Below are 26,118 nucleotides of genomic sequence, written 5' to 3' on the forward strand. Positions count from 1 at the left end.
TGACTGAGGATGTGTTTCTGTGTTCTCTGTAGTCCTGACTGAGGATGTGTTTCTGTGAGTCCTGACTGAGGATGTGTTTCTGTGTCTGTAGTCCTGACTGAGGATGTGTTTCTGTCTCTGTAGTCCTGACTGAGGATGTGTTTCTGTCTCTGTAGTCCTGACTGAGGATGTGTTTCTGTGTTCTCTGTAGTCCTGACTGAGGATGTGTTTCTGTGTTCTCTGTAGTCCTGACTGAGGATGTGTTTCTGTGTTCTCTGTAGTCCTGACTGAGGATGTGTTTCTGTGTTCTCTGTAGTCCTGACTGAGGATGTGTTTCTGTGTTCTGTAGTCCTGACTGAGGATGTGTTTCTGTGTCTGTAGTCCTGACTGAGGATGTGTTTCTGTCTCTGTAGTCCTGACTGAGGATGTGTTTCTGTGTCTGTAGTCTGACTGAGGATGTGTTTCCTGACTGAGGATGTGTTTCTGTAGTCCTGACTGAGGATGTGTTTCTGTCTCTGTAGTCCTGACTGAGGATGTGTTTCTGTGTCTGTCTCCTGTAGTCCTGACTGAGGATGTGTTTCTGTCTCTGTAGTCCTGACTGAGGATGTGTTTCTGTGTTCTCTGTAGTCCTGACTGAGGATGTGTTTCTGTCTCTGTAGTCCTGACTGAGGATGTGTTTCTGTCTCTGTAGTCCTGACTGAGGATGTGTTTCTGTGTTCTCTGTAGTCCTGACTGAGGATGTGTTTCTGTGTCTCTGTAGTCCTGACTGAGGATGTGTTTCTGTGTTCTCTGTAGTCCTGACTGAGGATGTGTTTCTGTGTTCTCTGTAGTCCTGACTGAGGATGTGTTTCTGTGTTCTCTGTAGTACTGACTGAGGATGTGTTTCTGTGTTCTCTGTAGTCCTGACTGAGGATGTGTTTCTGTGTTCTCTGTAGTCCTGATTGAGGATGTGTTCTCTGTAGTCCTGATTGAGGATGTGTTTCTGTGTCTGTAGTCCTGACTGAGGATGTGTTTCTGTGTTCTCTGTAGTCCTGACTGAGGATGTGTTTCTGTGTCTGTAGTCCTGACTGAGGATGTGTTTCTGTGTCTGTAGTCCTGACTGAGGATGTGTTTCTGTGTCTGTAGTCCTGACTGAGGATGTGTTTCTGTGTTCTCTGTAGTCCTGACTGAGGATGTGTTTCTGTCTCTGTAGTCCTGACTGAGGATGTGTTTCTGTCTCTGTAGTCCTGACTGAGGATGTGTTTCTGTGTTCTCTGTAGTCCTGACTGAGGATGTGTTTCTGTGTTCTCTGTAGTCCTGACTGAGGATGTGTTTCTGTGTTCTCTGTAGTCCTGACTGAGGATGTGTTTCTGTGTCTGTAGTCCTGACTGAGGATGTGTTTCTGTGTTCTCTGTAGTCCTGACTGAGGATGTGTTTCTGTGTTCTCTGTAGTCCTGACTGAGGATGTGTTTCTGTGTCTGTAGTCCTGACTGAGGATGTGTTTCTGTGTTCTCTGACTGTAGTCCTGACTGAGGATGTGTTTCTGTGTCTGTAGTCCTGACTGAGGATGTGTTTCTGTCTCTGTAGTCCTGACTGAGGATGTGTTTCCTGAGTCCTGACTGAGGATGTGTTTCTGTCTGACTGTAGTCCTGACTGAGGATGTGTTTCTGTCTCTGTAGTCCTGACTGAGGATGTGTTTCTGTTTGACTGAGGATGTGTTTCTGTGTTCTGTAGTCCTGACTGAGGATGTGTTTCTGTAGTCCTGACTGAGTGTGTTTCTGTCTCTGTAGTCCTGACTGAGGATGTGTTTCTGTGTTCTCTGTAGTCCTGACTGAGGATGTGTTTCTGTGTCTGTAGTCTGACTGAGGATGTGTTTCTGTGTCTGTAGTCCTGACTGAGGATGTGTTTCTGTGTCTGTAGTCCTGACTGAGGATGTGTTTCTGTGTTCTCTGTAGTCCTGACTGAGGATGTGTTTCTGTGTCTGTAGTCCTGACTGAGGATGTGTTTCTGTGTTCTCTGTAGTCCTGACTGAGGATGTGTTTCTGTGTTCTCTGTAGTCCTGACTGAGGATGTGTTTCTGTTCTGTAGTCCTGACTGAGGATGTGTTTCTGTCTCTGTAGTCCTGACTGAGGATGTGTTTCTGTGTTCTGTAGTCCACTGAGGATGTGTTTCTGTCTCTGTATGACTGAGGATGTGTTTCTGTCTCTGTAGTCCTGACTGAGGATGTGTTTCTGTGTTCTCTGTAGTCCTGACTGAGGATGTGTTTCTGTGTCTGTAGTCCTGACTGAGGATGTGTTTCTGTGTCTGTAGTCCTGACTGAGGATGTGTTTCTGTGTCTGTAGTCCTGACTGAGGATGTGTTTCTGTGTCTGTGTAGTCCTGACTGAGGATGTGTTTCTGTCTCTGTAGTCCTGACTGAGGATGTGTTTCTGTGTTCTCTGTAGTCCTGACTGAGGATGTGTTTCTGTCTCTGTAGTCCTGACTGAGGATGTGTTTCTGTGTTCTCTGTAGTCCTGACTGAGGATGTGTTTCTGTGTTCTCTGTAGTCCTGACTGAGGATGTGTTTCTGTGTTCTCTGTAGTCCTGACTGAGGATGTGTTTCTGTGTTCTGTAGTCCTGACTGAGGATGTGTTTCTGTCTCTGTAGTCCTGATTGAGGATGTGTTTCTGTGTTCTCTGTAGTCCTGACTGAGGATGTGTTTCTGTGTTCTGTAGTCCTGACTGAGGATGTGTTTCTGTCTCTGTAGTCCTGACTGAGGATGTGTTTCTGTCTCTGTAGTCCTGACTGAGGATGTGTTTCTGTGTTCTCTGTAGTACTGACTGAGGATGTGTTTCTGTGTTCTCTGTAGTCCTGACTGAGGATGTGTTTCTGTAGTCCTGACTGAGGATGTGTTTCTGTGTTCTCTGTAGTCCTGACTGAGGATGTGTTTCTGTGTTCTCTGTAGTCCTGACTGAGGATGTGTTTCTGTGTCTGTAGTCCTGACTGAGGATGTGTTTCTGTGTCTGTAGTCCTGACTGAGGATGTGTTTCTGTGTCTGTAGTCCTGACTGAGGATGTGTTTCTGTGTTCTCTGTAGTCCTGACTGAGGATGTGTTTCTGTCTCTGTAGTCCTGACTGAGGATGTGTTTCTGTGTTCTCTGTAGTCCTGACTGAGGATGTGTTTCTGTCTCTGTAGTCCTGACTGAGGATGTGTTTCTGTTTCTGACTGAGGATGTGTTTCTCTGTAGTCCTGACTGAGGATGTGTTTCTGTCTCTGTAGTCCTGACTGAGGATGATGTGTTTCTGTGTCTGTGTCTGTAGTCCTGACTGAGGATGTGTTTCTGTGTTCTCTGTAGTCCTGACTGAGGATGTGTTTCTGTGTTCTCTGTAGTCCTGACTGAGGATGTGTTTCTGTGTTCTCTGTAGTCCTGACTGAGGATGTGTTTCTGTGTTCTCTGTAGTCCTGACTGAGGATGTGTTTCTGTCTCTGTAGTCCTGACTGAGGATGTGTTTCTGTGTCTGTAGTCCTGACTGAGGATGTGTTTCTGTGTTCTCTGTAGTCCTGACTGAGGATGTGTTTCTGTGTTCTCTGTAGTCCTGACTGAGGATGTGTTTCTGTGTTCTCTGTAGTCCTGATTGAGGATGTGTTCTCTGTAGTCCTGATTGAGGATGTGTTCTCTGTAGTCCTGACTGAGGATGTGTTTCTGTGTTCTCTGTAGTCCTGACTGAGGATGTGTTTCTGTGTTCTCCTGACTGAGGATGTGTTTCTGTGTCTGTAGTCCTGACTGAGGATGTGTTTCTGTGTCTGTAGTCCTGACTGAGGATGTGTTTCTGTGTTCTCTGTAGTCCTGACTGAGGATGTGTTTCTGTCTCTGTAGTCCTGACTGAGGATGTGTTTCTGTCTCTGTAGTCCTGACTGAGGATGTGTTTCTGTGTTCTCTGTAGTCCTGACTGAGGATGTGTTTCTGTGTATGTAGTCCTGACTGAGGATGTGTTTCTGTGTCTGTAGTCCTGACTGAGGATGTGTTTCTGTGTCTGTAGTCCTGACTGAGGATGTGTTTCTGTGTCTGTAGTCCTGACTGAGGATGTCCTGACTGAGGATGTGTTTCTGTGTTCTCTGTAGTCCTGACTGAGGATGTGTTTCTGTCTCTGTAGTCCTGACTGAGGATGTGTTTCTGTGTTCTCTGTAGTCCTGACTGAGGATGTGTTTCTGTCTCTGTAGTCCTGACTGAGGATGTGTTTCTGTCTCTGTAGTCCTGACTGAGGATGTGTTTCTGTGTTCTCTGTAGTACTGACTGAGGATGTGTTTCTGTGTTCTCTGTAGTCCTGACTGAGGATGTGTTTCTGTGTTCTCTGTAGTCCTGACTGAGGATGTGTTTCTGTGTCCTGATTGAGGATGTGTTCTCTGTAGTCCTGACTGAGGATGTGTTTCTGTGTTCTCTGTAGTCCTGACTGAGGATGTGTTTCTGTGTCTGTAGTCCTGACTGAGGATGTGTTTCTGTGTCTGTAGTCCTGACTGAGGATGTGTTTCTGTGTTCTCTGTAGTCCTGACTGAGGATGTGTTTCTGTCTCTGTAGTCCTGATTGAGGATGTGTTTCTGTGTTCTCTGTAGTCCTGACTGAGGATGTGTTTCTGTGTCTGTAGTCCTGACTGAGGATGTGTTTCTCTGTAGTCCTGACTGAGGATGTGTTTCTGTCTCTGTAGTCCTGACTGAGGATGTGTTTGTAGTCTGTGTTTCTGTAGTCCTGACTGAGGATGTGTTTCTGTGTTCTCTGTAGTCCTGACTGAGGATGTGTTTCTGTGTTCTCTGTAGTCCTGACTGAGGATGTGTTTCTGTGTCTGTAGTCCTGACTGAGGATGTGTTTCTGTGTCTGTAGTCCTGACTGAGGATGTGTTTCTGTGTCTGTAGTCCTGACTGAGGATGTGTTTCTGTGTTCTCTGTAGTCCTGACTGAGGATGTGTTTCTGTCTCTGTAGTCCTGACTGAGGATGTGTTTCTGTCTCTGTAGTCCTGACTGAGGATGTATTTCTGTCTCTGTAGTCCTGACTGAGGATGTGTTTCTGTGTTCTCTGTAGTCCTGACTGAGGATGTGTTTCTGTGTTCTCTATTGTCCTGACTGAGGATGCGTTTCTCTCTCTGTATTCCTGACTGAGGATGTGTTTCTGTGTCTGTAGTCCTGACTAAGGATGTGTTTCTGTGTCTGGAGTCCTGACTGAGGATGTGTTTCTGTGTCTGTAGTCCTGACTGAGGATGTGTTTCTGTGTTCTCTGTAGTCCTGACTGAGGATGTGTTTCTGTCTCTGTAGTCCTGACTGAGGATGTGTTTCTGTGTTCTCTGTAGTCCTGACTGAGGATGTGTTTCTGTGTTCTCTGTAGTCCTGACTGAGGATGTGTTTCTGTGTTCTCTGTAGTCCTGACTGAGGATGTGTTTCTGTGTTCTCTGTAGTCCTGACTGAGGATGTGTTTCTGTCTCTGTAGTCCTGACTGAGGATGTGTTTCTGTGTTCTCTGTAGTCCTGACTGAGGATGTGTTTCTGTGTTCTCTGTAGTCCTGACTGAGGATGTGTTTCTGTCTCTGTAGTCCTGACTGAGGATGTGTTTCTGTCTCTGTAGTCCTGACTGAGGATGTGTTTCTGTGTTCTCTGTAGTCCTGACTGAGGATGTGTTTCTGTGTTCTCTGTAGTCCTGACTGAGGATGTGTTTCTGTGTCTGTAGTCCTGACTGAGGATGTGTTTCTGTGTCTGTAGTCCTGACTGAGGATGTGTTTCTGTGTTCTCTGTAGTCCTGACTGAGGATGTGTTTCTGTGTCTGTAGTCCTGACTGAGGATGTGTTTCTGTGTCTGTAGTCCTGACTGAGGATGTGTTTCTGTGTCTGTAGTCCTGACTGAGGATGTGTTTCTGTGTCTCTGTAGTCCTGACTGAGGATGTGTTTCTGTCTCTGTAGTCCTGACTGAGGATGTGTTTCTGTGTTCTCTGTAGTCCTGACTGAGGATGTGTTTCTGTGTCTGTAGTCCTGACTGAGGATGTGTTTCTGTGTTCTCTGTAGTCCTGACTGAGGATGTGTTTCTGTGTTCTCTGTAGTCCTGACTGAGGATGTGTTTCTGTGTTCGCTGTAGTCCTGACTGAGGATGTGTTTCTGTCTCTGTAGTCCTGACTGAGGATGTGTTTCTGTCTCTGTAGTCCTGACTGAGGATGTGTTTCTGTGTTCTCTGTAGTCCTGACTGAGGATGTGTTTCTGTCTCTGTAGTCCTGACTGAGGATGTGTTTCTGTCTCTGTAGTCCTGACTGAGGATGTGTTTCTGTGTTCTCTGTAGTACTGACTGAGGATGTGTTTCTGTGTTCTCTGTAGTCCTGACTGAGGATGTGTTTCTGTGTTCGCTGTAGTCCTGACTGAGGATGTGTTTCTGTGTTCGCTGTAGTCCTCACTGAGGATGTGTTTCTGTGTTCTCTGTAGTCCTGACTGAGGATGTGTTTCTGTGTCTGTAGTCCTGACTGAGGATGTGTTTCTGTGTCTGTAGTCCTGACTGAGGATGTGTTTCTGTGTCTGTAGTCCTGACTGAGGATGTGTTTCTGTGTTCTCTGTAGTCCTGACTGAGGATGTGTTTCTGTCTCTGTAGTCCTGACTGAGGATGTGTTTCTGACTGAGGATGTGTTTCTCTGTAGTCCTGACTGAGGATGTGTTTTCTGTGTTCTCTGTAGTCCTGACTGAGGATGTGTTTCTGTGTCTGTAGTCCTGACTGAGGATGTGTTTCTGTCTCTGTTGTCCTGACTGAGGATGTGTTTCTGTCTCTGTAGTCCTGACTGAGGATGTGTTTCTGTCTCTGTAGTCCTGACTGAGGATGTGTTTCTGTGTTCTCTGTAGTCCTGACTGAGGATGTGTTTCTGTCTCTGTAGTCCTGACTGAGGATGTGTTTCTGTCTCTGTAGTCCTGACTGAGGATGTGTTTCTGTGTTCTCTGTAGTCCTGACTGAGGATGTGTTTCTGTGTTCTCTGTAGTCCTGACTGAGGATGTGTTTCTGTGTTCTCTGTAGTCCTGATTGAGGATGTGTTCTCTGTAGTCCTGACTGAGGATGTGTTTCTGTGTTCTCTGTAGTCCTGACTGAGGATGTGTTTCTGTCTCTGTAGTCCTGACTGAGGATGTGTTTCTGTGTTCTCTGTAGTCCTGATTGAGGATGTGTTCTCTGTAGTCCTGACTGAGGATGTGTTTCTGTGTTCTCTGTAGTCCTGACTGAGGATGTGTTTCTGTGTCTGTAGTCCTGACTGAGGATGTGTTTCTGTGTCTGTAGTCCTGACTGAGGATGTGTTTCTGTCTCTGTAGTCCTGACTGAGGATGTGTTTCTGTGTCTCTGTAGTCCTGACTGAGGATGTGTTTCTGTCTCTGTAGTCCTGACTGAGGATGTGTTTCTGTCTCTGTAGTCCTGACTGAGGATGTGTTTCTGTGTTCTCTGTAGTCCTGACTGAGGATGTGTTTCTGTGTTCTCTGTAGTCCTGACTGAGGATGTGTTTTGTCTGTAGTCCTGACTGAGGATGTGTTTCTGTGTGTCTGTCCTGACTGAGGATGTGTTTCTGTGTCTGTAGTCCTGACTGAGGATGTGTTTCTGTGTCTGTCTGACTGAGGATGTGTTTCTGTGTCTGTAGTCCTGACTGAGGATGTGTTTCTGTGTTCTGTAGTCCTGACTGAGGATGTGTTTCTGTGTTCTCTGTAGTCCTGACTGAGGATGTGTTTCTGTGTTCTCTGTAGTCCTGACTGAGGATGTGTTTCTGTGTTCTCTGTAGTCCTGACTGAGGATGTGTTTCTGTGTCTGTAGTCCTGACTGAGGATGTGTTTCTGTGTCTGTAGTCCTGACTGAGGATGTGTTTCTGTGTTCTCTGTAGTCCTGACTGAGGATGTGTTTCTGTGTTCTCTGTAGTCCTGACTGAGGATGTGTTTCTGTGTTCTCTGTAGTCCTGACTGAGGATGTGTTTCTGTCTCTGTAGTCCTGACTGAGGATGTGTTTCTGTCTCTGTAGTCCTGACTGAGGATGTGTTTCTGTGTTCTCTGTAGTCCTGACTGAGGATGTGTTTCTGTCTCTGTAGTCCTGACTGAGGATGTGTTTCTGTCTCTGTAGTCCTGACTGAGGATGTGTTTCTGTGTTCTCTGTAGTCCTGACTGAGGATGTGTTTCTGTGTTTCTCTGTAGTCCTGACTGAGGATGTGTTTCTGTAGTCCTGATCTCTGTAGTCCTGACTGAGGATGTGTTTCTGTGTCTGTAGTCCTGACTGAGGATGTGTTTCTGTGTCTCTGTAGTCCTGACTGAGGATGTGTTTCTGTGTATGTAGTCCTGACTGAGGATGTGTTTCTGTGTCTGTAGTCCTGACTGAGGATGTGTTTCTGTGTCTGTAGTCCTGACTGAGGATGTGTTTCTGTGTTCTCTGTAGTCCTGACTGAGGATGTGTTTCTGTCTCTGTAGTCCTGATTGAGGATGTGTTTCTGTGTTCTCTGTAGTCCTGACTGAGGATGTGTTTCTGTCTCTGTAGTCCTGACTGAGGATGTGTTTCTGTCTCTGTAGTCCTGACTGAGGATGTATTTCTGTCTCTGTAGTCCTGACTGAGGATGTGTTTCTGTGTTCTCTGTAGTCCTGACTGAGGATGTGTTTCTGTGTTCTCTATTGTCCTGACTGAGGATGTGTTTCTGTGTCTGTAGTCCTGACTGAGGATGTGTTTCTGTGTATGTAGTCCTGACTGAGGATGTGTTTCTGTGTCTGTAGTCCTGACTGAGGATGTGTTTCTGTGTCTGTAGTCCTGATGAGGATGTTTTCTGTGTTCTCTGTAGTCCTGACTGAGGATGTGTTTCTGTGTTCTCTGTAGTCCTGACTGAGGATGTGTTTCCTGAGTCTGAGAGGATGTGTTTCTGTGTTCTCTGTAGTCCTGACTGAGGATGTGTTTCTGTGTCTGTAGTCCTGACTGAGGATGTGTTTCTGTGTTCTCTGTAGTCCTGACTGAGGATGTGTTTCTGTGTCTGTAGTCCTGACTGAGGATGTGTTTCTGTGTCTGTAGTCCTGACTGAGGATGTGTTCTCTGTAGTCCTGACTGAGGATGTGTTTCTGTCTCTGTAGTCCTGATTGAGGATGTGTTTCTGTGTTCTCTGTAGTCCTGACTGAGGATGTGTTTCTGTCTCTGTAGTCCTGACTGAGGATGTGTTTCTGTCTCTGTAGTCCTGACTGAGGATGTATTTCTGTCTCTGTAGTCCTGACTGAGGATGTGTTTCTGTGTTCTCTGTAGTCCTGACTGAGGATGTGTTTCTGTGTTCTCTGTAGTCCTGACTGAGGATGTGTTTCTGTGTCTGTAGTCCTGACTGAGGATGTGTTTCTGTGTCTGTAGTCCTGACTGAGGATGTGTTTCTGTGTCTGTAGTCCTGACTGAGGATGTGTTTCTGTGTCTGTAGTCCTGACTGAGGATGTGTTTCTGTGTTCTCTGTAGTCCTGACTGAGGATGTGTTTCTGTCTCTGTAGTCCTGACTGAGGATGTGTTTCTGTGTTCTCTGTAGTCCTGACTGAGGATGTGTTTCTGTCTCTGTAGTCCTGACTGAGGATGTGTTTCTGTAGTCCTGACTGAGGATGTGTTTCTGTCTCTGTAGTCCTGACTGAGGATGTGTTTCTGTGTCTGTAGTCCTGACTGAGGATGTGTTTCTGTCTGTAGTCCTGACTGAGGATGTGTTTCTGTGTTCTCTGTAGTCCTGACTGAGGATGTGTTTCTGTGTCTGTAGTCCTGACTGAGGATGTGTTTCTGTCTCTGTAGTCCTGACTGAGGATGTGTTTCTGTGTCTGTAGTCCTGACTGAGGATGTGTTTCTGTCTCTGTAGTCCTGACTGAGGATGTGTTTCTGTGTCTCTGTAGTCCTGACTGAGGATGTGTTTCTGTCTCTGTAGTCCTGACTGAGGATGTGTTTCTGTCTCTGTAGTCCTGACTGAGGATGTGTTTCTGTCTCTGTAGTCCTGACTGAGGATGTGTTTCTGTGTCTGTAGTCCTGACTGAGGATGTGTTTCTGTGTCTCTGTAGTCCTGACTGAGGATGTGTTTCTGTGTCTCTGTAGTCCTGACTGAGGATGTGTTTCTGTGTTCTCTGTAGTCCTGACTGAGGATGTGTTTCTGTGTCTGTAGTCCTGACTGAGGATGTGTTTCTGTGTCTGTAGTCCTGACTGAGGATGTGTTTCTGTGTCTCTGTAGTCCTGACTGAGGATGTGTTTCTGTGTTCTCTGTAGTCCTGACTGAGGATGTGTTTCTGTGTTCTCTGTAGTCCTGACTGAGGATGTGTTTCTGTCTCTGTAGTCCTGACTGAGGATGTGTTTCTGTGACCTCTGTAGTCCTGACTGAGGATGTGTTTCTGTGTCTGTAGTCTGACTGAGTCCTGACTGAGGATGTGTTTCTGTGTTCTCTGTAGTCCTGACTGAGGATGTGTTTCTGTCTCTGTAGTCCTGACTGAGGATGTGTTTCTGTGTTCTCTGTAGTCCTGACTGAGGATGTGTTTCTGTCTCTGTAGTCCTGACTGAGGATGTGTTTCTGTCTCTGTAGTCCTGACTGAGGATGTGTTTCTGTCTCTGTAGTCCTGATTGAGGATGTGTTCTCTGTAGTCCTGACTGAGGATGTGTTTCTGTGTTCTCTGTAGTCCTGACTGAGGATGTGTTTCTGTGTTCTCTGTAGTCCTGACTGAGGATGTGTTTCTGTCTCTGTAGTCCTGACTGAGGATGTGTTTCTGTCTCTGTAGTCCTGACTGAGGATGTGTTTCTGTCTCTGTAGTCCTGACTGAGGATGTGTTTCTGTGTTCTCTGTAGTCCTGACTGAGGATGTGTTTCTGTCTCTGTAGTCCTGACTGAGGATGTGTTTCTGTCTCTGTAGTCCTGACTGAGGATGTGTTTCTGTGTCTGTAGTTCTGACTGAGGATGTGTTTCTGTGTCTGTAGTCCTGACTGAGGATGTGTTTCTGTGTCTGTAGTCCTGACTGAGGATGTGTTTCTGTCTCTGTTGTCCTGACTGAGGATGTGTTTCTGTCTCTGTAGTCCTGACTGAGGATGTGTTTCTGTGTTCTCTGTAGTCCTGACTGAGGATGTGTTTCTGTCTCTGTAGTCCTGTAGTCCTACTGAGGATGTGTTTCTGACTGAGGATGTGTTTCTGTAGTCCTGACTGAGGATGTGTTTCTGTGTTCTCTGTAGTCCTGACTGAGGATGTGTTTCTGTGTTCTCTGTAGTCCTGACTGAGGATGTGTTTCTGTGTTCTGACTGAGGATGTGTTTCTGTGTTCTCTGTAGTCCTGACTGAGGATGTGTTTCTGTGTCTGAGTCTGAGAGGATGTGTTTCTGTCTCTGTAGTCCTGACTGAGGATGTGTTTCTGTCTCTGTAGTCCTGACTGAGGATGTGTTTCTGTGTTCTCTGTAGTCCTGACTGAGGATGTGTTTCTGTGTCTGTAGTCCTGACTGAGGATGTGTTTCTGTGTCCTCTCTGTAGTCCTGACTGAGGATGTGTTTCTGTGTTCTGTAGTCCTGACTGAGGATGTGTTTCTGTCTCTGTAGTCCTGACTGAGGATGTGTTTCTGTCTCTGTAGTCCTGACTGAGGATGTGTTTCTGTCTCTGTAGTCCTGACTGAGGATGTGTTTCTGTGTTCTCTGTAGTCCTGACTGAGGATGTGTTTCTGTCTCTGTAGTCCTGACTGAGGATGTGTTTCTGTCTGTAGTCCTGACTGAGGATGTGTTTCTGTCTCTGTAGTCCTGACTGAGGATGTGTTTCTGTAGTCCTGACTGAGGATGTGTTTCTGTGTTCTCTGTAGTCCTGACTGAGGATGTGTTTCTGTGTTCTCTGTAGTCCTGACTGAGGATGTGTTTCTGTGTCTGTAGTCCTGACTGAGGATGTGTTTCTGTCTCTGTAGTCCTGACTGAGGATGTGTTTCTGTCTCTGTAGTCCTGACTGAGGATGTGTTTCTGTCTCTGTAGTCCTGACTGAGGATGTGTTTCTGTCTCTGTAGTCCTGACTGAGGATGTGTTTCTGTGTTCTCTGTAGTCCTGACTGAGGATGTGTTTCTGTGTTCTCTGTAGTCCTGACTGAGGATGTGTTTCTGTGTCTGTAGTCCTGACTGAGGATGTGTTTCTGTCTCTGTAGTCCTGACTGAGGATGTGTTTCTGTCTCTGTAGTCCTGACTGAGGATGTGTTTCTGTGTTCTCTGTAGTCCTGACTGAGGATGTGTTTCTGTCTCTGTAGTCCTGACTGAGGATGTGTTTCTGTGTTCTCTGTAGTCCTGACTGAGGATGTGTTTCTGTGTTCTCTGTAGTCCTGACTGAGGATGTGTTTCTGTGTCTGTAGTCCTGACTGAGGATGTGTTTCTGTGTTCTCTGTAGTCCTGACTGAGGATGTGTTTCTGTGTTCTCTGTAGTCCTGATTGAGGATGTGTTCTCTGTAGTCCTGATTGAGGATGTGTTCTCTGTAGTCCTGACTGAGGATGTGTTTCTGTGTTCTCTGTAGTCCTGACTGAGGATGTGTTTCTGTGTTCTCTGTAGTCCTGACTGAGGATGTGTTTCTGTCTCTGTAGTCCTGACTGAGGATGTGTTTCTGTGTCTGTAGTCCTGACTGAGGATGTGTTTCTGTGTTCTCTGTAGTCCTGACTGAGGATGTGTTTCTGTCTCTGTAGTCCTGACTGAGGATGTGTTTCTGTGTTCTCTGTAGTCCTGACTGAGGATGTGTTTCTGTCTCTGTAGTCCTGACTGAGGATGTGTTTCTGTGTCTGTAGTCCTGACTGAGGATGTGTTTCTGTGTCTGTAGTCCTGACTGAGGATGTGTTTCTGTGTTCTCTGTAGTCCTGACTGAGGATGTGTTTCTGTGTTCTCTGTAGTCCTGACTGAGGATGTGTTTCTGTGTTCTCTGTAGTCCTGACTGAGGATGTGTTTCTGTCTCTGTAGTCCTGATTGAGGATGTGTTTCTGTCTCTGTAGTCCTGACTGTGTTTTCTGTGTTCTCTGTAGTCCTGACTGAGGATGTGTTTCTGTGTTCTCTGTAGTCCTGACTGAGGATGTGTTTCTGTCTCTGTAGTCCTGACTGAGGATGTGTTTCTGTGTCTGTAGTCCTGACTGAGGATGTGTTTCTGTCTCTGTAGTCCTGACTGAGGATGTGTTTCTGTCTCTGTAGTCCTGACTGAGGATGTGTTTCTGTGTTCTCTGTAGTCCTGACTGAGGATGTGTTTCTGTCTCTGTAGTCCTGACTGAGGATGTGTTTCTGTCTCTGTAGTCCTGACTGAGGATGTGTTTCTGTCTCTGTAGTCCTGACTGAGGATGTGTTTCTGTGTTCTCTGTAGTCCTGACTGAGGATGTGTTTCTGTGTTCTCTGTAGTCCTGACTGAGGATGTGTTTCTGTGTCTGTAGTCCTGACTGAGGATGTGTTTCTGTCTCTGTAGTCCTGACTGAGGATGTGTTTCTGTCTCTGTAGTCCTGACTGAGGATGTGTTTCTGTGTTCTCTGTAGTCCTGACTGAGGATGTGTTTCTGTCTGTAGTCCTGACTGAGGATGTGTTTCTGTCTCTGTAGTCCTGACTGAGGATGTGTTTCTGTGTTCTCTGTAGTCCTGACTGAGGATGTGTTTCTGTCTCTGTAGTCCTGACTGAGGATGTGTTTCTGTGTTCTCTGTAGTCCTGACTGAGGATGTGTTTCTGTCTCTGTAGTCCTGACTGAGGATGTGTTTCTGTCTCTGTAGTCCTGACTGAGGATGTGTTTCTGTCTCTGTAGTCCTGATTGAGGATGTGTTCTCTGTAGTCCTGACTGAGGATGTGTTTCTGTCTCTGTAGTCCTGACTGAGGATGTGTTTCTGTCTCTGTAGTCCTGACTGAGGATGTGTTTCTGTGTCTGTAGTCCTGACTGAGGATGTGTTTCTGTCTCTGTAGTCCTGACTGAGGATGTGTTTCTGTGTTCTCTGTAGTCCTGACTGAGGATGTGTTTCTGTCTCTGTAGTCCTGACTGAGGATGTGTTTCTGTGTTTGCTGTAGTCCTGACTGAGGATGTGTTTCTGTGTTCTCTGTAGTCCTGACTGAGGATGTGTTTCTGTGTCTCTATAGTCCTGACTGAGGATGTGTTTCTGTCTCTGTAGTCCTGGCTGAAGATGTGTTTCTGTGTCTGTAGTCCTGACTGAGGATGTGTTTCTGTGTTCTCTGTAGTCCTGACTGAGGATGTGTTTCTGTAGTCCTGACTGAGGATGTGTTTCTCTGTACCTGACTGAGGATGTGTTTCTGTGTTCTGTAGTCCTGACTGAGGATGTGTTTCTGTGTCTGTCTGACTAGTCCTGACTGAGGATGTGTTTCTGTGTCTGTAGTCCTGACTGAGGATGTGTTTCTGTCTCTGTAGTCCTGACTGAGGATGTGTTTCTGTCTCTGTAGTCCTGACTGAGGATGTGTTTCTGTCTCTGTAGTCCTGACTGAGGATGTGTTTTCTGTTCTCTGTAGTCCTGACTGAGGATGTGTTTCTGTGTTCTCTGTCCTGAGTCCTGACTGAGGATGTGTTTCTGTGTCTGTAGTCCTGACTGAGGATGTGTTTCTGTGTCTCTGTAGTCCTGACTGAGGATGTGTTTCTGTGTCTGTAGTCCTGACTGAGGATGTGTTTCTGTCTCTGTAGTCCTGACTGAGGATGTGTTTCTGTCTCTGTAGTCCTGACTGAGGATGTGTTTCTGTGTTCTCTGTAGTCCTGACTGAGGATGTGTTTCTGTCTCTGTAGTCCTGACTGAGGATGTGTTTCTGTGTCTGTAGTCCTGACTGAGGATGTGTTTCTGTGTCTGTAGTCCTGACTGAGGATGTGTTTCTGTGTCTCTGTAGTCCTGACTGAGGATGTGTTTCTGTCTCTGTAGTCCTGACTGAGGATGTGTTTCTGTGTTCTCTGTAGTCCTGACTGAGGATGTGTTTCTGTTGAGGATGTGTTTCTGTCTCTGTAGTCCTGACTGAGGATGTGTTTCTGTCTCTGTAGTCCTGACTGAGGATGTGTTTCTGTGTTCTCTGTAGTCCTGACTGAGGATGTTTCTGTGTTCTCTGTAGTCCTGACTGAGGATGTGTTTCTGTCTCTGTAGTCCTGACTGAGGATGTGTTTCTGTGTCTGTAGTCCTGACTGAGGATGTGTTTCTGTCTCTGTAGTCCTGACTGAGGATGTGTTTCTGTCTCTGTAGTCCTGACTGAGGATGTGTTTCTGTGTTCTCTGTAGTCCTGACTGAGGATGTGTTTCTGTCTCTGTAGTCCTGACTGAGGATGTGTTTCTGTCTCTGTAGTCCTGACTGAGGATGTGTTTCTGTGTTCTGTAGTCCTGACTGAGGATGTGTTTCTGTGTTCTCTGTAGTCCTGACTGAGGATGTGTTTCTGTCTCTGTAGTCCTGACTGAGGATGTGTTTCTGTCTCTGTAGTCCTGACTGAGGATGTGTTTCTGTGTTCTCTGTAGTCCTGACTGAGGATGTGTTTCTGTGTTCTCTGTAGTCCTGACTGAGGATGTGTTTCTGTGTTCTCTGTAGTCCTGACTGAGGATGTGTTTCTGTCTCTGTAGTCCTGACTGAGGATGTGTTTCTGTCTCTGTAGTCCTGACTGAGGATGTGTTTCTGTCTCTGTAGTCCTGACTGAGGATGTGTTTCTGTCTCTGTAGTCCTGACTGAGGATGTGTTTCTGTGTCTGTAGTCCTGACTGAGGATGTGTTTCTGTCTCTGTAGTCCTGACTGAGGATGTGTTTCTGTGTTCTCTGTAGTCCTGACTGAGGATGTGTTTCTGTCTCTGTAGTCCTGACTGAGGATGTGTTTCTGTCTCTGTAGTCCTGACTGAGGATGTGTTTCTGTGTTCTCTGTAGTCCTGACTGAGGATGTGTTTCTGTGTTCTCTGTAGTCCTGACTGAGGATGTGTTTCTGTGTTCTCTGTAGTCCTGACTGAGGATGTGTTTCTGTCTCTGTAGTCCTGACTGAGGATGTGTTCTCTGTAGTCCTGACTGAGGATGTGTTTCTGTCTCTGTAGTCCTGACTGAGGATGTGTTTCTGTGTTCTCTGTAGTCCTGACTGAGGATGTGTTTCTGTGTTCTCTGTAGTCCTGACTGAGGATGTGTTTCTGTCTCTGTAGTCCTGACTGAGGATGTGTTTCTGTCTCTGTAGTCCTGACTGAGGATGTGTTTCTGTCTCTGTAGTCCTGACTGAGGATGTGTTTCTGTGTTCTCTGTAGTCCTGACTGAGGATGTGTTTCTGTGTTCTCTGTAGTCCTGACTGAGGATGTGTTTCTGTCTCTGTAGTCCTGACTGAGGATGTGTTTCTGTGTTCTCTGTAGTCCTGACTGAGGATGTGTTTCTGTCTCTGTAGTCCTGACTGAGGATGTGTTTCTGTGTTCTCTGTAGTCCTGACTGAGGATGTGTTTCTGTGTTCTCTGTAGTCCTGACTGAGGATGTGTTTCTGTGTTCGCTGTAGTCCTGACTGAGGATGTGTTTCTGTCTCTGTAGTCCTGACTGAGGATGTGTTTCTGTGTTCTCTGTAGTCCTGACTGAGGATGTGTTTCTGTGTCTGTAGTCCTGACTGAGGATGTGTTTCTGTCTCTGTAGTCCTGACTGAGGATGTGTTTCTGTGTTCTCTGTAGTCCTGACTGAGGATGTGTTTCTGTGTTCTCTGTAGTCCTGACTGAGGATGTGTTTCTGTGTCTGTAGTCCTGACTGAGGATGTGTTTCTGTCTCTGTAGTCCTGACTGAGGATGTGTTTCTGTCTCTGTAGTCCTGACTGAGGATGTGTTTCTGTCTCTGTAGTCCTGACTGAGGATGTGTTTCTGTCTCTGTAGTCCTGACCTGACTGGATGTGTTTCTGTGTTCTCTGTAGTCCTGACTGAGGATGTGTTTCTGTCTCTGTAGTCCTGATTGAGGATGTGTTCTCTGTAGTCCTGACTGAGGATGTGTTTCTGTGTTCTCTGTAGTCCTGACTGAGGATGTGTTTCTGTCTCTGTAGTCCTGACTGAGGATGTGTTTCTGTCTCTGTAGTCCTGACTGAGGATGTGTTTCTGTCTCTGTAGTCCTGACTGAGGATGTGTTTCTGTGTTCTCTGTAGTCCTGACTGAGGATGTGTTTCTGTCTCTGTAGTCCTGACTGAGGATGTGTTTCTGTGTCTGTAGTCCTGACTGAGGATGTGTTTCTGTGTCTGTAGTCCTGACTGAGGATGTGTTTCTGTCTCTGTAGTCCTGACTGAGGATGTGTTTCTGTCTCTGTAGTCCTGACTGAGGATGTGTTTCTGTGTTCTCTGTAGTCCTGACTGAGGATGTGTTTCTGTGTTCTCTGTAGTCCTGACTGAGGATGTGTTTCTGTCTCTGTAGTCCTGACTGAGGATGTGTTTCTGTCTCTGTAGTCCTGACTGAGGATGTGTTTCTGTGTTCTCTGTAGTCCTGACTGAGGATGTGTTTCTGTGTCTGTAGTCCTGACTGAGGATGTGTTTCTGTCTCTGTAGTCCTGACTGAGGATGTGTTTCTGTCTCTGTAGTCCTGACTGAGGATGTGTTTCTGTGTTCTCTGTAGTCCTGACTGAGGATGTGTTTCTGTGTCTGTAGTCCTGACTGAGGATGTGTTTCTGTCTCTGTAGTCCTGACTGAGGATGTGTTTCTGTGTCTGTAGTCCTGACTGAGGATGTGTTTCTGTCTCTGTAGTCCTGACTGAGGATGTGTTTCTGTGTTTGCTGTAGTCCTGACTGAGGATGTGTTTCTGTGTTCTCTGTAGTCCTGACTGAGGATGTGTTTCTGTGTTCTCTGTAGTCCTGACTGAGGATGTGTTTCTGTCTTCACTGTAGTCCTGACTGAGGATGTGTTTCTGTCTCTGTAGTCCTGACTGAGGATGTGTTTCTGTCTCTGTAGTCCTGACTGAGGATGTGTTTCTGTGTTCTCTGTAGTCCTGACTGAGGATGTGTTTCTGTCTCTGTAGTCCTGACTGAGGATGTGTTTCTGTGTTCTCTGTAGTCCTGACTGAGGATGTGTTCCTGTGTCTGTAGTCCTGACTGAGGATGTGTTTCTGTCTCTGTAGTCCTGACTGAGGATGTGTTTCTGTCTCTGTAGTCCTGACTGAGGATGTGTTTCTGTGTTCTCTGTAGTCCTGACTGAGGATGTGTTTCTGTGTTCTCTGTAGTCCTGACTGAGGATGTGTTTCTGTCTCTGTAGTCCTGACTGAGGATGTGTTTCTGTCTCTGTAGTCCTGACTGAGGATGTGTTTCTGTGTCTGTAGTCCTGACTGAGGATGTGTTTCTGTCTCTGTAGTCCTGACTGAGGATGTGTTTCTGTGTTCTCTGTAGTCCTGACTGAGGATGTGTTTCTGTCTCTGTAGTCCTGACTGAGGATGTGTTTCTGTCTCTGTAGTCCTGACTGAGGATGTGTTCTCTGTAGTCCTGACTGAGGATGTGTTTCTGTGTTCTCTGTAGTCCTGACTGAGGATGTGTTTCTGTGTTCTCTGTAGTCCTGACTGAGGATGTGTTTCTGTCTCTGTAGTCCTGACTGAGGATGTGTTTCTGTGTTCTCTGTAGTCCTGACTGAGGATGTGTTTCTGTCTCTGTAGTCCTGACTGAGGATGTGTTTCTGTGTTCTCTGTAGTCCTGACTGAGGATGTGTTTCTGTGTTCTCTGTAGTCCTGACTGAGGATGTGTTTCTGTCTCTGTAGTCCTGACTGAGGATGTGTTTCTGTCTCTGTAGTCCTGACTGAGGATGTGTTTCTGTCTCTGTAGTCCTGACTGAGGATGTGTTTCTGTGTTCTCTGTAGTCCTGACTGAGGATGTGTTTCTGTGTTCTCTGTAGTCCTGACTGAGGATGTGTTTCTGTGTCTGTAGTCCTGACTGAGGATGTGTTTCTGTCTCTGTAGTCCTGACTGAGGATGTGTTTCTGTGTTCTCTGTAGTCCTGACTGAGGATGTGTTTCTGTCTCTGTAGTCCTGACTGAGGATGTGTTTCTGTCTCTGTAGTCCTGACTGAGGATGTGTTTCTGTCTCTGTAGTCCTGACTGAGGATGTGTTTCTGTCTCTGTAGTCCTGACTGAGGATGTGTTTCTGTCTCTGTAGTCCTGACTGAGGATGTGTTTCTGTCTCTGTAGTCCTGACTGAGGATGTGTTTCTGTGTTCTCTGTAGTCCTGACTGAGGATGTGTTTCTGTGTTCTTTATTGTCCTGACTGAGGATGTGTTTCTGTCTCTGTAGTCCTGACTGAGGATGTGTTTCTGTCTCTGTAGTCCTGACTGAGGATGTGTTTCTGTCTCTGTAGTCCTGACTGAGGATGTGTTTCTGTGTTCTCTGTAGTCCTGACTGAGGATGTGTTTCTGTGTTCTCTGTAGTCCTGACTGAGGATGTGTTTCTGTGTCTGTAGTCCTGACTGAGGATGTGTTTCTGTCTCTGTAGTCCTGACTGAGGATGTGTTTCTGTGTCTGTAGTCCTGACTGAGGATGTGTTTCTGTCTCTGTAGTCCTGACTGAGGATGTGTTTCTGTGTTCTCTGTAGTCCTGACTGAGGATGTGTTTCTGTCTCTGTAGTCCTGACTGAGGATGTGTTTCTGTCTCTGTAGTCCTGACTGAGGATGTGTTTCTGTGTTCTCTGTAGTCCTGACTGAGGATGTGTTTCTGTGTTCTCTGTGAGTCTGTGACTGAGGATGTGTTTCTGTGTTCTCTGTAGTCCTGACTGAGGATGTGTTTCTGTCTCTGTAGTCCTGACTGAGGATGTGTTTCTGTGTTCTCTGTAGTCCTGACTGAGGATGTGTTTCTGTCTCTGTAGTCCTGACTGAGGATGTGTTTCTGTGTTCTCTGTAGTCCTGACTGAGGATGTGTTTCTGTGTTCTCTGTCCTGACTGAGGATGTGTTTCTGTGTTCTCTGTAGTCCTGACTGAGGATGTGTTTCTGTGTTCTCTGTAGTCCTGACTGAGGATGTGTTTCTCCTGACTGAGGATGTGTTTCTCTGTAGTCCTGACTGAGGATGTGTTTCTGTGTTCTCTGTAGTCCTGACTGAGGATGTGTTTCTGTTCTCTGTAGTCCTGACTGAGGATGTGTTTCTGTGTTCTCTGTAGTCCTGACTGAGGATGTGTTTCTGTCTCTGTAGTCCTGACTGAGGATGTGTTTCTGTGTCTGTAGTCCTGACTGAGGATGTGTTTCTGTCTCTGTAGTCCTGACTGAGGATGTGTTTCTGTCTCTGTAGTCCTGACTGAGGATGTGTTTCTGTGTTCTCTGTAGTCCTGACTGAGGATGTGTTTCTGTGTCTGTAGTCCTGACTGAGGATGTGTTTCTGTCTCTGTAGTCCTGACTGAGGATGTGTTTCTGTCTCTGTAGTCCTGACTGAGGATGTGTTTCTGTGTTCTCTGTAGTCCTGACTGAGGATGTGTTTCTGTCTCTGTAGTCCTGACTGAGGATGTGTTTCTGTGTTCTCTGTAGTCCTGACTGAGGATGTGTTTCTGTCTCTGTAGTCCTGACTGAGGATGTGTTTCTGTGTTCTCTGTAGTCCTGACTGAGGATGTGTTTCTGTGTTCTCTGTAGTCCTGACTGAGGATGTGTTTCTGTCTCTGTAGTCCTGACTGAGGATGTGTTTCTGTCTCTGTAGTCCTGACTGAGGATGTGTTTCTGTCTCTGTAGTCCTGACTGAGGATGTGTTTCTGTGTTCTCTGTAGTCCTGACTGAGGATGTGTTTCTGTCTCTGTAGTCCTGACTGAGGATGTGTTTCTGTGTTCTCTGTAGTCCTGACTGAGGATGTGTTTCTGTGTCTGTAGTCCTGACTGAGGATGTGTTTCTGTCTCTGTAGTCCTGACTGAGGATGTGTTTCTGTCTCTGTAGTCCTGACTGAGGATGTGTTTCTGTGTTCTCTGTAGTCCTGACTGAGGATGTGTTTCTGTGTTCTCTGTAGTCCTGACTGAGGATGTGTTTCTGTCTCTGTAGTCCTGACTGAGGATGTGTTTCTGTGTTCTCTGTAGTCCTGACTGAGGATGTGTTTCTGTGTCTGTAGTCCTGACTGAGGATGTGTTTCTGTCTCTGTAGTCCTGACTGAGGATGTGTTTCTGTGTTCTCTGTAGTCCTGACTGAGGATGTGTTTCTGTGTTCTCTGTAGTCCTGACTGAGGATGTGTTTCTGTGTCTGTAGTCCTGACTGAGGATGTGTTTCTGTGTTCTCTGTAGTCCTGACTGAGGATGTGTTTCTGTCTCTGTAGTCCTGACTGAGGATGTGTTTCTGTGTTTGCTGCAGTCCTGACTGAGGATGTGTTTCTGTGTTCTCTGTAGTCCTGACTTAGGATGTATTTCTGTCTCTGTAGTCCTGACTGAGGATGTGTTTCTGTCTCTGTAGTCCTGACTGAGGATGTGTTTCTGTCTCTGTAGTCCTGACTGAGGATGTGTTTCTGTGTTCTCTGTAGTCCTGACTGAGGATGTGTTTCTGTGTTCTCTGTAGTCCTGACTGAGGATGTGTTTCTGTGTCTGTAGTCCTGACTGAGGATGTGTTTCTGTCTCTGTAGTCCTGACTGAGGATGTGTTTCTGTGTTCTCTGTAGTCCTGACTGAGGATGTGTTTCTGTGTTCTCTGTAGTCCTGACTGAGGATGTGTTTCTGTCTCTGTAGTCCTGACTGAGGATGTGTTTCTGTCTCTGTAGTCCTGACTGAGGATGTGTTTCTGTCTCTGTAGTCTGACTGAGGATGTGTTTCTGTGTCTCTGTAGTCCTGACTGAGGATGTGTTTCTGTCTCTGTGTCTCTGACTGAGTCCTGACTGAGAGATGTGTTTCTGTCTCTGTAGTCCTGACTGAGGATGTGTTTCTGTGTTCTCTGTAGTCCTGACTGAGGATGTGTTTCTGTCTCTGTAGTCCTGACTGAGGATGTGTTTCTGTCTCTGTAGTCCTGACTGAGGATGTGTTTCTGTGTTCTCTGTAGTCCTGACTGAGGATGTGTTTCTGTCTCTGTAGTCCTGACTGAGGATGTGTTTCTGTGTTCTCTGTAGTCCTGACTGAGGATGTGTTTCTGTGTTCTCTGTAGTCCTGACTGAGGATGTGTTTCTGTCTCTGTAGTCCTGACTGAGGATGTGTTTCTGTGTTCTCTGTAGTCCTGACTGAGGATGTGTTTCTGTCTCTGTAGTCCTGACTGAGGATGTGTTTCTGTCTCTGTAGTCCTGACTGAGGATGTGTTTCTGTCTCTGTAGTCCTGACTGAGGATGTGTTTCTGTGTTCTCTGTAGTCCTGACTGAGGATGTGTTCTCTGTAGTCCTGATTGAGGATGTGTTTCTGTGTTCTCTGTAGTCCTGACTGAGGATGTGTTTCTGTGTCTGTAGTCCTGACTGAGGATGTGTTTCTGTCTCTGTAGTCCTGACTGAGGATGTGTTTCTGTGTTCTCTGTAGTCCTGACTGAGGATGTGTTTCTGTGTTCTCTGTAGTCCTGACTGAGGATGTGTTTCTGTGTTCTGTAGTCCTGACTGAGGATGTGTTTCTGTGTTCTCTGTAGTCCTGACTGAGGATGTGTTTCTGTCTCTGTAGTCCTGACTGAGGATGTGTTTCTGTCTCTGTAGTCCTGACTGAGGATGTGTTTCTGTCTCTGTAGTCCTGACTGAGGATGTGTTTCTGTGTTCTCTGTAGTCCTGACTGAGGATGTGTTTCTGTCTCTGTAGTCCTGACTGAGGATGTGTTTCTGTCTCTGTAGTCCTGACTGAGGATGTGTTTCTGTCTCTGTAGTCCTGACTGAGGATGTGTTTCTGTGTCTCTGTAGTCCTGACTGAGGATGTGTTTCTGTGTTCTCTGTAGTCCTGACTGAGGATGTGTTTCTGTGTTCTCTGTAGTCCTGACTGAGGATGTGTTTCTGTGTCTGTAGTCCTGACTGAGGATGTGTTTCTGTCTCTGTAGTCCTGACTGAGGATGTGTTTCTGTGTTCTCTGTAGTCCTGACTGAGGATGTGTTTCTGTGTTTGCTGTAGTTCTGACTGAGGATGTGTTTCTGTGTTCTCTGTAGTCCTGACTGAGGATGTGTTTCTGTGTTTGCTGTAGTTCTGACTGAGGATGTGTTTCTGTCTCTGTAGTCCTGACTGAGGATGTGTTTCTGTGTTCTCTGTAGTCCTGACTGAGGATGTGTTTCTGTGTTTGCTGTAGTTCTGACTGAGGATCTGTTTCTGTCTCTGTAGTCCTGACTGAGGATGTGTTTCTGTGTTCTCTGTAGTCCTGACTGAGGATGTGTTTCTGTGTTCTCTGTTGTCCTGACTTAGGATGTATTTCTGTCTCTGTAGTCCTGACTGAGGATGTCTTTCTGTGTCTGTAGTCCTGACTGAGGATGTGCTTCTGTCTCTGTAGTCCTGACTGAGGATGTGTTTCTGTCTTCTCTGTAGTCCTGACTGAGGATGTGTTTCTGTGTTCTCTGTAGTCCTGACTGAGGATGTGTTCCTGTGTCTGTAGTCCTTACTGAGGATGTGTTTCTGTCTCTGTATTCCTGACTGAGGATGTGTTCCTGTCTCTATAGTCCTGACTGAGGAGTGTTTCTGTGTTCTCTGTAGTCCTGACTGAGGATGTGTTTCTGTTCTCTGTAGTCCTGACTGAGGATGTGTTTCTGTCTCTGTAGTCCTGACTGAGGATGTGTTTCTGTGTCTGTAGTCCTGACTGAGGATGTGTTTCTGTGTTCTCTGTAGTCCTGACTGAGGATGTGTTTCTGTGTCTGTAGTCTGACTGAGGATGTGTTTCTGTGTTCTCTGTAGTCCTGACTGAGGATGTGTTTCTGTGTTCTCTGTAGTCCTGACTGAGGATGTGTTTCTGTCTCTGTAGTCCTGACTGAGGATGTGTTTCTGTCTCTGTAGTCCTGACTGAGGATGTGTTTCTGTCTGTGTCTGACTGAGGATGTCCTGACTGAGGATGTGTTTCTGTGTTCTCTGTAGTCCTGACTGAGGATGAGGATGTGTTTCTGTCTCTGTAGTCCTGACTGAGGATGTGTTTCTGTCTCTGTAGTCCTGACTGAGGATGTGTTTCTGTCTCTGTAGTCCTGACTGAGGATGTGTTTCTGTCTCTGTAGTCCTGACTGAGGATGTGTTTCTGTCTCTGTAGTCCTGACTGAGGATGTGTTTCTGTCTCTGTAGTCCTGACTGAGGATGTGTTTCTGTGTTCTCTGTAGTCCTGACTGAGGATGTGTTTCTGTGTTCTCTGTAGTCCTGACTGAGGATGTGTTTCTGTCTCTGTAGTCCTGACTGAGGATGTGTTTCTGTCTGTGTCTGTCTGTAGTCCTGACTGAGGATGTGTTTCTGTGTCTGTAGTCCTGACTGAGGATGTGTTTCTGTCTCTGTAGTCCTGACTGAGGATGTGTTTCTTCTCTGTAGTCCTGACTGAGGATGTGTTTCTGTGTTCTCTGTAGTCCTGACTGAGGATGTGTTTCTGTGTCTGTAGTCCTGACTGAGGATGTGTTTCTCTGTAGTCCTGACTGAGGATGTGTTTCTGTAGTCCTGACTGAGGATGTGTTTCTGTCTCTGAGTCCTGACTGAGGATGTGTTTCTGTGTTCTCTGTAGTCCTGATTGAGGATGTGTTTCTGTCTCTATAGTCCTGACTGAGGATTTGTTTCTGTCTCTGTAGTCCTGACTGAGGATGTGTTTCTGTGTTCTCTGTAGTCCTGACTGAGGATGTGTTTCTGTGTTCTCTGTAGTCTTGAATGAGGATGTGTTTTTGTGTTCTCTGTAGTCCTGACTGAGGATGTGTTTCTGTGTTCTCTGTAGACCTGAGTGAGGATACGTCTGGTGACCACTCCGGTGGGGAGAATGGTGGTGGTAGCGGCAGTGAGAAGGACCAGGACCCTAGCAGCTCCCCCGAGGGCTCCAAGCCTTCCTGCTTCACCCCGAGCCCTCGGACACCCCAAACCAGGCCGAGGAGTGTCGCTACAGCTTCCCCCATCCCCTTCCCAGCCTCCCTCTCCCCCTAGCCTTCCCCAAGACCTGCAGCACCTCTCCAGAGCCCAAGGCAGACAGCCCCACTAAAGGTTACCCCGGTGTTGGGGCAGGGGGGCTGCCAGTGGACCACAGCCTGGTGATTGAGGGCCTGTCTGGGTCTGTCTCCCTTCCCTTCAACCTGCGAGCCAACCGGCCACCCCTGGAGGTGCTTAAGAAGATCTTCCCGTCCCACAAGCCCCCGGTGCTGGAGCTGATCCTGCAGGGGTGTGGAGGGGACCTGGTGGGGGCCATCGAGGTGCTGCTGTCCAGCCAGGCCCAGGAGGCCAGGGGGGGTCACCCCCACCCCGACACCCTGGTCCTTCCCTCTAATAGCCACCTCCTCGATCACCCCCTGGGGTCCTACCACTCTCTGGCCTCCGCCGCTAAGTGGTCTGTGGGCTCTGCTTTCAGGGTGCCTGAGTCTCTGCGCTTCTCGTCTGACTCGTCGTCCGGCCCCCTGGCCCTACACCCCGGGTCTTTCCCCCATCCCCCCCGCTACCCCTTGATGCTGAGGAACTCTCTGACACGCGGCGGCCAGGTCGGACCCTTCTGCAACGACGTGACGCTGTGGAACACCATGACACTGCAGCAGCAGTACCAACTCAGGTCAGCTCAGTACGTCTCTCCTTTCTCCTCCACTGGCGTCTTCCAACGCTCTCCGCTCCTCTCCTCTTCCTCTTCCTCCTCCTCCTCCCGCCCCCAGGAAGAGCACCGTCTCTCCCAGCTGGAGGAGGGCTGCCACCCTACCCCCATCCCCCCACCCCCGGGGGCCAAACAGACCCTCTACACTCATGAGGAGGAGTACGAGGACCGCTCCGACTCCACCGACTCACGAATTCTCAACTCCTCCACCTGACCCTCCTGAACCACCCAAACCTATGGGTTATATCTCTATACCTGAACCAATGAAACAATGAACCTGTGGGTTATATCTCTATACCTGAACCAATGAAACAATGAACCTGTGGGTTGTATCTCTATACCTGAACCAATGAAACAATGAACCTGTGGATTGTATCTCTATACCTGAACCAATGAAACAATGAACCTGTGGGTTATATCTCTATACCTGAACCAATGAAACAATGAACCTGTTGGTTATATCTCTATACCTGAACCAATGAAACAATGAACCTGTGGGTTGTATCTCTATACCTGAACCAATGAAACAATGAACCTGTGGATTGTATCTCTATACCTGAACCAATGAAACAATGAACCTGTGGGTTATATCTCTATACCTGAACCAATGAAACAATGAACCTGTGGCTTGTATCTCTATACCTGAACCAATGAAACAATGAACCTGTGGGTTGTATCTCTATACCT

The 26,118-nt window shown here is 46.8% G+C and overlaps 1 protein-coding gene across 1 annotated transcript in view; it reads left to right on the forward strand.

Moving 5' to 3' along the window:
* The window catches only part of dmrt3a (doublesex and mab-3 related transcription factor 3a), a 64,852-nt gene extending 39,207 nt beyond the window's left edge, over positions 1 to 25,645 (forward strand). Inside the window, exons 3-4 of the mRNA XM_065026072.1 lie at positions 24,580 to 24,732; positions 24,783 to 25,645. Coding sequence (XP_064882144.1) covers positions 24,580 to 24,732; positions 24,783 to 25,645 — 1,016 coding nt within the window. The remainder of the gene's footprint in view (positions 1 to 24,579; positions 24,733 to 24,782) is intronic.
* Positions 25,646 to 26,118: the final 473 nt, after the last annotated feature.

Source organism: Oncorhynchus nerka, linkage group LG13 (genome assembly GCF_034236695.1).
Source record: "Oncorhynchus nerka isolate Pitt River linkage group LG13, Oner_Uvic_2.0, whole genome shotgun sequence".
NCBI classification, from domain to species: domain Eukaryota; kingdom Metazoa; phylum Chordata; class Actinopteri; order Salmoniformes; family Salmonidae; genus Oncorhynchus; species Oncorhynchus nerka.